This window comes from Tinamus guttatus, unplaced genomic scaffold (assembly GCF_059628265.1).
Source record: "Tinamus guttatus ecotype Peru unplaced genomic scaffold, ASM5962826v1 Tinamus_guttatus_pri_ptg000489l, whole genome shotgun sequence".
Lineage (NCBI taxonomy): Eukaryota > Metazoa > Chordata > Aves > Tinamiformes > Tinamidae > Tinamus > Tinamus guttatus.
The window spans coordinates 2,549,443-2,560,263 of NW_028289023.1; the positions used below are offsets into that span (position 1 = coordinate 2,549,443).

At 44.3% G+C, this 10,821-nt stretch overlaps 1 protein-coding gene across 1 annotated transcript in view; it reads right to left on the bottom strand.

The window, feature by feature from the left end:
- Positions 1-6,615, bottom strand: part of NAMPT (nicotinamide phosphoribosyltransferase) — a 28,104-nt gene extending 21,489 nt beyond the window's left edge. The window contains exon 1 of the mRNA XM_088533197.1: positions 6,503-6,615. Within this exon, the coding sequence (XP_088389323.1) occupies positions 6,503-6,562 (60 nt within the window). The 5' untranslated portion in view covers positions 6,563-6,615. The remainder of the gene's footprint in view (positions 1-6,502) is intronic.
- Between the last annotated feature and the right edge of the window lie 4,206 nt (positions 6,616-10,821).

Here is a 10,821-nt window from a genome sequence, read left to right on the forward strand (position 1 = left end):
ACATTTCATAGATATTATCGACGTTGTAAATCAACGCTTTCAGTTTGGGGTGACAGAAGCAGGACTGGTACAGATGGGCTCTTGATACCATAAACTTAACAGGAAAACCCTCCTCAAAACCCCAGCCCTAACTGACACTAGGAGATTCTCAAGAGAAAACAAAAACCCAGAGTAGCTCAGTGGCTTTTTCAATACTGAGTTTGAAGACTGTGGTTTAGATTTTTTTCTACGCAAGTCAAGCCATAATGGACAGCCATGGAATGACATCTACAATGAGATTATGTTATGATTGAAATAGAGCATTATTATTCCAGTTGTCCATTATTCCTTATTAAATTTAATCAAAATATAGCTGAACTTTGAACAAAGAGTGTCTCCAATGGGACTACACCTACTTAATTAAACCAAGTCAGTTAGTTGGCAAAAACTTGCAGCATAAATTCCATTTTGATCAACCATCCAAGAAAATGCCACCAAACATCTAAGAGTTAAATTCTGGGAGGAAAGGAATTAACAGGTACTCATCTACCTGCCCCCCCCCCCAAAAAAAAAAAAAAGAGAAAGAGAGATTGAGATAGAGGTTGCACTTTATAAGCTAGATAAGAACTTCTAGCACAAAAAACTATGCTTATAATCTACAAGCTGCCTTATGCAACAGATTGCAACCATATTAATGAAACGGCTTTAAAAGGTTATTAAAGTCTATACATCTCAACCCTTTGAAAATATGAAAGGCAGGTCTGACATGAGTAGAGAACTCAGGTGTGGCCAAGTTCCTTTTCATTCCTGATGCTCAGCTAGGTCTGCTAGATGCTTAACACGAACAACTAGAAGGATGCTTCAGGGATCTTCTACAGTGAGAGGGAAAAGGTCAACAGAACAAACAAGAGACCCCAAAATATCTAGCCAGCAGGATTTTGCATGTACTGAAACTCTACAAGTAATAATACCAGCTCAAATCAAATGAAATTTGAACTTTCTGAAGTTATATTAAAAGATTCCTAGTGCAAAACGTGTACAGGAAAAAAAAAAAAAAGTTAAAACCAAAGCACTGGATAGCCAGAAGCACAAAGAATTAGAGGAGGAGGAGGAGGATGAAAATAATCCGAAGGAGCCTCATCCAGGAGACTGGTAACTGCTGGTAGCTCAGCCACTCAGCTGGGGCACTTTGGGCTGTGCAGTGAGTAATTAGGGCTCAACTTACAGACCGGTCACTACAGTGCAAACCTTTCTGGTAGGCTGAAATGGAAATAGCTTATTCCACAGTGTGCAAAAATTGACCTTAGGCTGTTAAGAGTGACAAATAAAGATGAGTGCTAAAGCAATGTTAGAACAGCTTGCTGAAAGAACTAGTACTTGAAGTACATGGGACATCTTCCTGCCATATGCAACCTACTAAGGTATATGACTTAGTGAGCTGTGCTTCTGGCATTAACACGGATATGCTTCTGCAGGGCACATCTATGTGTAAAAACACGTATCATGGAAGGCAAGGGCATATCTGAAATGCTTGCAGAAAGATGCCACAATTTGAAAGACTGTCTCACCTAAACCTGGTAAAGGTTTAACCAATAGAGCGGTTGAAAGGAAAGGTTGCCCTATCCTATAAGGAGAACTACACTGTCAACACCATAGAAGAAGACTAGGATTTGGGAACAAAGGGAAGGCTTTCTCAGCTGTACCTCACTGTAGCAGTTGTAATGCAAATTGCTGACCCCCTTGGAGGGGGTGGAAATGACCAGCAGTTCTATTCAACAGTGAAGCTGCAGCTACTGCAGTTACCAAAGCAATCACAAAGCCCAAATGGAAATGCAGAACCAAAGCAGAAGTCAGTAGGGTTAAAGGATGCGGTTGTCTGAATGCAAGAGGAAATCTAGAAGAATCAATTTTTCAGAAGTCAATAAAAAGTTATCCAACAATACGAAGTGAAGCCAAAAGTGCAAGTGTAAACAAACAAACAAAACACTAAAAAAACAAGTAAAATCTTACTATCGTGGTCATAAACGAGCTTTGAATTACCATAGACAGGTAGCTCTACAGAGACCTCCAGCATGCTTACTGAAACAGCACAAATGAATAAAATGCAGACTGAGAAACTTTTGAAGACTTAATAGTGAAAGCAGGGAGATATTTGCTCTTATGAGACGAAAGGGACACACTGATGCAGATTATGCAAGACAGAAGGCTGATCCCACTGCACTGTTTTTGATATCTATGTTCTACCACCATGCACCGTTTCTTATATATAAGATGAAAGATAAGGGCATTGAGGAAGAAAAAAGTTAAGATATCAGGCGGTACTAAGAAAAATGAGGGCAGGATGCAAGCACCTGAATTTCTATGGAAGTTGCACATATCAGCAGAGATGCTGTAAGTGACCACATTCACATTCACTGTAAAAACAAGGTCAAGAGTAAGCACTAGAACTAAAGGCATTCTAAATTGCTAAGAGAACATACAATGTTTTTAAAAAAGGTAACGCTTTTTGACAGATCTCTCTGCCACCAAAAATTCCTGTTTTGCATCCAAGATGATCATAACAAAGATGACAAAATGCCTTATGTTTACTGTTTACACATTTGTGAAGTCAGCTGCACTATTTCATATATTGCTACAAATTTCCTTTTTCTTAACTAATGTGGAAAAACATCAATTTTTCTACAATAAAAGCTGCACTGACTCAAAAAAAAAAGAAAAAGGAGGACTTTCCATTAATTTAACAATTGTTTCAATTCTATGCATTTCTTTACAGCAATGACTTGGAATTTGTAACAGTACAGAGTGAAAAAGGCTTAAATACCTAATAGTTAAGTCAAAATGTGGAAGATACTGGACCTAGATACAGCAAAGGCAATTTCTTGTAGGGAAGGCCAGTCCCAGAAGTTTCCAGTGTTTTCCACTGACAGCATCACAGGAGATCCAAGAACATATTCATATCCTCACCAAAAGATTTTAATTAAAGACTGCATCTGAACAGGAATATTTTATGGTCATTAAGTACTAATCAATCATAACAAATTAAAGAATGCTCATGTCTTTCCTTTGCACACGCATAGCTTTCTAAATAAACACAAGCTATCGGAAACATGAGGATAAACACACACACAAACAGAACGCTTCAGAAGCAACGATTCTTCTAACTTCCATGCAGACTATAAAGATCCATGAAAACGATAAATATTTTAAACTCAAAATGCAAGATATACAGTGTTAAAAAATATCCTTTAAGTCCCACTGAAGCATCTGGAAAGTATCGAATTCAGAAAAAGATCTCATTTATAGTCTATATAGCAAGTCAGCTCCTCCTCCAGGGTAATTGCACAGCAACTTATTACAGCTATCAACTTAATTACAAAACATTCCAAGCAGCAGTGATACATTTTACTGGTAAAAGCAAAATAAGCTATTATTGCTTTAGTGAACAATGTTCAGTCCTCGTTTTGATCGTACCTCCTCACTTGCAGCTCACGCTGCAGCCAGCGTGGGCCAAAAATTTCAGAACATTCAATTCTTCACTGGGTAGAAAATCACTGATTTTGATAAAAAATGGGAAGGAGAATATAGAGCTTCAAGGCACATGCTCAGGAGGTGCAGTAACCTCAGTGAGCTCTGTAAAAGCCTTGACTTACAGCAGTCCCTAACACCTTCCAGTTGAGCAGTACAGTTTTCCTAAGCTGATCCTCCCAGCTGATTCTAGTATAGTTTCAGACTATTGATACCCTGAAGATTTTTGCCTGTGCAGAAAAAAATAGATCTGAGAACATGGAATACCAGAGCAATGGACATCAGAGAGAAAAGAAAGAGTGTGAGGGATTAATACCAGATGAACAGAGAACCTAAGGATCCAGGATGAGAGAACACAACACTTGCTATTTCAGAGACTCTCTTGAAATGGTATGGTAAGACGACAGAGGACAGCATTTGGTACCCGTGGAGATCATCCTGTTGGGGAACTGAAGAAGCCTAAGAATAAGATGAAGTACAGAGAAAAAAATGTTGGGAAAATACTTATGTTGTTATATCAATATCATGGAGCAGATAGGAAGATGGTTTGAAAGGAGGGCACGCTGGATTAACTGTCAATGGAACATTATTTAGCCACCAAATTAATAAATCTTACAGTGCTTTATTTTCAATTCTATACAGACACAGAACCAGAAACCAATTTTCTCCTGTCCCCACATTTCCAGTTATAGCAACACAGAACTGGATCACCAAAGCTAATGCTGTTTGGGCCCAGACTTAGGAGTTACTAGAGACATGACCCTGAGATACTAGATTTTTTCCTTGGGGACAGCTGCTGGAGCAGGGCAGTACTGCTTAGGACAGCCTGCAAATTCTTTTTCCAAGCTGTTCCACGTGACTTTTGTCAGTGACATTACTTTGTATGGATACCACCTACTACAGTAGAATCACCATGTGCATTTTCAAAAACAGATGCAAGTTTCTCCTCACATTTTGTTTGTTACATATGGTAGTGCACACACAAGATTGTGGATATGGCCAAAATATTTATAAAAAGAAAAAAGAGGCAAGATCAATTCTCTCTCATTTTTTTTAAATACTAGTCAGAGTATTTTGTAATTCCTGTAAAAAAAAAAAAAAAAGGGCTTGATGTTGCAAACTACCAGGTATTTTAGTGCAACTGTTACTGAAAAGTGCTTTCACTAAGTATGTTTCATTGATTCGAACTGATCTTATCATCCAGGGAGAAGATAAGTGATGTTTGCTTGCCTTACCTAACAAGATATAAGAAGCTACTTGTTTAAGCACCATTCAAAGCACCTAGAGCTTTTGAGATCGGGAACAAGACACTCTACGCGGCTCTGATTAAGCAGTCATTTCCAACTGTTCTTAATACAAGGACACATACTCCAAACTGTCATAGCAAACTTTATCTAAACTCAGTTTCGGGTTAGGAAAGATGTTAGACCTTTAACTTGCCCTCTTTAAGATTTCTACCAGTCACAGAATGCTACCAAAACCCCCCCTGATTTGAAATAACAAGCAAGATGGAAGCAGACCTCTCACCTGTCAAAACAGTGCTCCTCAGTGCTACTGATCTCAAAGCAAAGTTAACAAAAGTGCTATGCAAATCTGATTTAAAATGAATAATGCTTAAACCCAAGCCTATAGCACTTCATGTTTTCGTGTCTTCCAGGCTGTAGTGTTTGCAAGGCCTACTTGTGATTAGTCTTATACATGGAGGAAAAAGTGGCCCTTCCAAACTTGAAACAAGCTTAAAAATGAGCACTTATCCATTGCTCTTGGGGAATGAGTGCTCTCAGTACTGAAGGCAGTTTTCCTGGCCCTCAATAACAGTGTGAAGATGCTCTGACTGCACAGCTTCAAGATTGATCAGTTTATTCCAGGTTTTCAACACACACTCCTTCAAAAAATAATAAGCATTAAGAATTTCTTCACAAAAATAAAGCCCTTATGTAGCATCAGACAACACTAATGTCATCAAAGATGAGCTGGCAACGATACAGCCATGCAAGTCAGCAATGGGGACATCTTTCTGAGGCTTGTGCTTTGGGTCATTAGTCAGTCATAGAACCTGGCCACTTCCTTCTGTTTACTATTCTGCCCAGAAAGAGTTCAAAAAAAAATGTTAAGTGCTCAGATCTTTAATAAACACTCCATAAAGATAATGATAAAGTGCAGATTTACTCTAGCTTTGTTTAGGGCATCTATTCCAGCTTTGTTTAGAGCACCAGCAACCTTTCTGACATTGCAAATTCACCACCCAAAGGAAAAAAAGAGTTGGGTTTTTGGAAGCGCAGGTGACGAAGGGCACATCTGCGAGGGGTCCCGTGCCAGCCTTGCCCCGTGCCTAGAGAGGGTCCGTCCGCGATAGCGCAGCGCGGGGCCGGAGCGGGACGTGGCCGGGGCGCCCCGAGCGAGCCCTGCGGAGGAGCGGAGCGGAGCGGGCCGGGCTGCGCGCGCCTGCTCACCGCCGCTCGAGCCCGCCAGCGCCGGGGCGCGCAGGCGGCTTGCCTGCGAGCCCGCACACTGCACGGGACTACAAAACACCCACTCGGGGCGAGCGGATCCGCAGCGCGCCCTGAGCGAGGGGCCGGCACAGGGGCGAGGCGAGCGGCGCAGCCCCGCAGCAGCAGCCGCCCGCGCCGCCCGGCCGGCCCCGCGGCGGCAGCACGTGCGGGAGGCGGCCGAGCGCGGGATGCTCTGCCCGGGCCGGCGGCCTCCGCCGCGGCGCCCGCCACGGCCGCCCCCCGCGCCCGCTTTCACTTTCTGTCTCGCGGCGGTTGCGGCCGGGCCGCGCGCAGGCCCCCGGGCCTGCGCCCCCTCCCCCCCGCCCCATCCCCGCCACCCCGGGCCAACGGTCGACCCCAACGACCGCCAACGGCCCCGGGCACAGCGGAGCGGCCGGCGGAGCACGGGGGCCGCCGGCCCCGCGGACGGGGCGCCCCGACGGCGGCGGAGGTGCCCCCCGCCTTCCTTCCTTCCCTCCCTCCCGCCCGCCGTGCTCCATGCCCACCTTGTAGGAGTCGGTGGCGAGAAGGATGTTGAACTCGGCGCCCGCCGCCGCGCACTCCATGTCGCCGAGCGAGGCCGAAGAGCCGCCGCCCGCGCGGACACGGGCGCGGACGCGGGCACGGACCGACTGCGCCGCCTCCCGCCGCCAGGCGCTCCGGGAGGGGAGGGGGCGGGGGGCAGCGCGGGAGGGGGAGGGGAGGGCACCGGGAAGGGGCGGGGCCGCAAGGATTACGGCGGGGGGGCGGGGCCGCCGCGCCGCTGCCCGCCGCGCTGATTGGACCCGCTCCTCGGCGCCCGGGGGCGGTGCCGCGAGGTCACGGGGCGGGAGGGGCGAGGCCGCGGCGCTCAGCGCGCTCTGATTGGTCGGAGCGGCCGGTGACGTAGGGGCCAGGCGGGGGAGCGCCCCGTCCTGCACGTTCTCCACCATTAGATCCCGGGCCGAGAGCAGCAGGGGGCGGTGCCGGGCGGTGACGTCACGGGGCGGCCGATGCGCTCTCTCTTCCTATTGGCCAGGAGCGCCGCGGCGGGGCGTGCGCGCGGCTCGGCAGAGCCGGTGACGCCCCCGGCGGGCGGGCACGCGCGTGAGGTGCGTGTGCGCATGCGCGGCGCTGCTTTCGGTTCTCGGCGGCCGTTACTGCTGTCGGGCGGCGGTTACGGGAAAGGGCGGGGGCGGCGGGTTGCGACCTATGTCCGCAATAACATACAAAGACACAGAGGGCTCGCAAAGTGACCAGAGCGAGGTCAGGATGGAGGCGTCGGTATTCGGGGTCTCCCTGTGAGACACCGGTCCTGCGAGGAAGTGAACGGCAGGCTCTGCTTGTCTACGCTTGTGTTTCCCTCTCGGATTCTCTACGTCCTTGATTTATGTCAATTTATATGAGATGTACCAAGTCTTTTGTTTAAGAGTGATTATTTGCTACTAAACTATTTCCAGTTAGCAAAGTAGAAAGTAAATGCCCATGTTTACCAACTGTAAGTCGTGTGAAACTACCTTCAGTGCTTTCCTCAGGAGGGAAGGGATTCCTTGGAAGCAGGAAAATGCCAGTGAAGCAGTTGAGGGTTGGGAGCAAGCTGCATATAGGAGCTTCCTATATGCCTCTCCTGTACTGCTTGTCGGTGTGCAGTTTGGCAAACACAGGCCTGTGGTAGCAATTGCAAAGAGCAGTTTTAAGTTGTTTGCTGCAATGGCTTGGGTGAGGGAGCTGTACAGAATCTCTCCACCATGAACTTGCAATAACTTCCAGTCTTTCTAACCTCTTCAGTCTTAAATTTCCCACTTCCACTTGTGTAGGTTCAGGCCCTACACAAGAAATGGCCTTCTCTACATGGACTTCCCCACCACAATGAAACAACTGTAATTTCCAGTTTCTTTTTCTCAGCTCTGTGCAGCTCTTCTCCTTTCCTCGTGTTTGTTGCTGCAGAGCCCACTCGGTCTATACTTTTCCATTAGTAAAACTCATCTTAAAATGCTTCTTATATGCCAATGTAGCAAGCCCCTCTGTCCTCCCACATTGCTCTTGAATTTGAAAGGCTTTTTCTGAAGTGGCCTGGCCTCGACTCCTTAGTTCCTGCTGAAGACCGGTTCCTGTCACAGGGTGTCTCATCATTGTAAGAACATGATAATAACATAGTCTTTATATGCAGCTCTCCCTTGTTTTGTCCTGAAACTTGCTTCCATGATCTTACTTACATTATAGTTCTGCATGCTTTCACAGTGAAAATTCTCTATGGCAAAGGAGAAGATTTCTTTTTTTGTTGTTGTTTTGAAAGACTCTTTTATTATAAGTGATTCATATAGAAAAATAATATCAGTCTTTTAACTTATGTTAATCTTGACTGCAAGAAATCAGAAAAGTTGGGGAGTTTTACATGGTTTGTTTTATTTCTAAACGACATTTCATGCTACAAGATTCTGCTGATATATCTTCAGGCCTTTGATAGCGTAATCAATGATGATTTGCTCAAACAGAATTTTTAATTAACAGCATCTTCCCCCCTCTCCCTCCTGGTCCATTATTTTATCTTGCAACGTGCCAGAACTTAAGCAATGGTTTAATTTCGCTCATATGAACACATCTAAAGCTTTATCTGTAGTGGAATATTGTGATGTTAGGACACTTCAGAGTATAAACAGAAGACACTATTATGCTAAACTGTTTATGCTAAATCAGTTTGCTGGGGAAGAGAACATATTTTAAACTTCGCAAAAATTAAATACTCCGACTCTTGCAGCAGTAGATGGTGGGAGTGTAGTTACACTGAGGAGGAGTGATGAGCCTAGGGACCTGAAACACGTGATGCCTGTGCTGAATTTGTGCTTTATTATCTGTGAAGCTGACTGAGCTGTTCACCTGGTGTATCCAAACCAGAGTTTGTAATGTACATGTGTTTAACTCCTGTCTTCAGAAGGAACCATATTCTTCATTTTAAATATAAGTTCTGCTAAACTATTTCTGACACCATGCAGCCTACTGATAGAGTCAGGACTCTTCAGTAATTACCTTCTTAGGCATGTAAAAGCTTTTTAGAGGTACTCATTTCAAATATTTTCAATAAACAAAGTTCTAACAGTAGGTTTAATAGACTCATATGAATGCAGGGACATGTTTTGCTCCCCAGGGATTTCTGATAATAAATGATAGTCTGCTTAGTAGAAGTGCCCAGTCAGCATTTGTGAATATGGAGTTTATAATGTAGCCTGCTGCTGTGCTCAGAGGAAAGCCCTCCTGCAAATCTGTTTTCAGACTGATGCCTGAGATGCTTTACAAGGACAGTCAAATATAGATGGGTGTTACATTATATGCCTCTTTGATCGCTATCAAGAAATCTCAATATTTGTTTTATCTGGCTATGAGAGTAATTTTGCAGTTGCACAGGAAATCTATGTGACTGGAGTTTCTGCACACACCATGGTTATGTTCAGAGTGTACATTTTTGATCTCATTCTTTAAGTTGCTAATCCTGAGCCTGAACCAGTCCCCTTTGCTCCATTCATCCCAGTTATAATTCCAAAGCCTACTGGCAAACTAAATGCCAAGGTTGTCCTTTAGTAATGGTCATTTTATTAAAATACACAGATGAAAGAAGAGAGTTTTATCTGCACTCCTTTGTGATTTAGGTCTGATGCAGGCTGGTGCAATGAGTGCTCACGCTGGTGTTTAAGCTTATAATGATTGACAAGAAGTCCCTCGGTGACGGGCACCAGGTTGACACTGCTGGAATTTATCCGTCATCTGTCACTCTCCACCTCGCTGCCTGCAATTCATTATTGTGGAGTTGTGAGGAAAATAAAAGTGGAGTCTGGAGGCTTTTTTTTCCAAGATTAAGAGCTAATATCCTTCCTAGACTTTCCTTCTACAGCAGTCTGCAGCATTGCAATAATTTCTGTGGATTCTTGCAGCCTTCTTTCGTCTTGGATACCTGGCTGGGGCTCTAGAAGTTAATCGGGGCATAACTAAGATGTTAGTATTATCTAAGCAGATTCTAGTTAGCTTGAGAATTATATTCTCATTGCTAAACTGTATCCATCAAAAATCTTGTAAAATAGTATCCCAAGCAGATGGGATCAGCGAGAAGTGGATTTTCTTGCATGGAAATGACACATTGTTTTAAATCATCTTCAGCAAAAGAAGCAAGCACCACTGTTTCTCTCCTGTAGTTTATCCAAAGGCATGTGTTGATGCCTGATTGATTAAATCATAAAATACTCTTTAAATTTGTTATGCACACCATATAAATAACTGAATATAATATATATGAAAATAACCTAAAATAACTTTATCTAGTATCTAGGGCAAGGTTAAAGCTAGTGCAAAATCCTATTTACAGGAGATAACAGATTTCGCTGGTGAACAGCTATACTAATTATTTGCAATTTGATATGTAAAATTTTTATCTATAAATATATTTCTAACATAATGTTAAAATCCTGCTTAATGGTCTCTCTGCTGAGGTTCCTGATCAATCCCTGCTATAGCATCTCTGCTTTGAGCTCCAGCCTGTCAAGAGGCATTTATACGAATGCAGCTCCTGGATCAGTGATATTCAGCCTTTGGTGCTCCTAGCATTCAAATGTTTAGCAGGTTTTGTGATACTAAGTTCACAGCAAGCCAGTTTTTCTTTATACCTTCCTAGGAACAGCAAACATTCATTGTTAAATGTATGCATTTCTGTTTGGGCTTCTATTGCTAGCTTTGCAGGCAGGCGGCAAGACTTCTTTCCTTGCTTTATGCAAGAGGTGGATTTCAGGTTGTGGTCGTGCGTGGATATTTGGTGTAGGTGCCTAGAAGCAGTCTGGCTGAAGAGGGGCTTGTGTGGCTT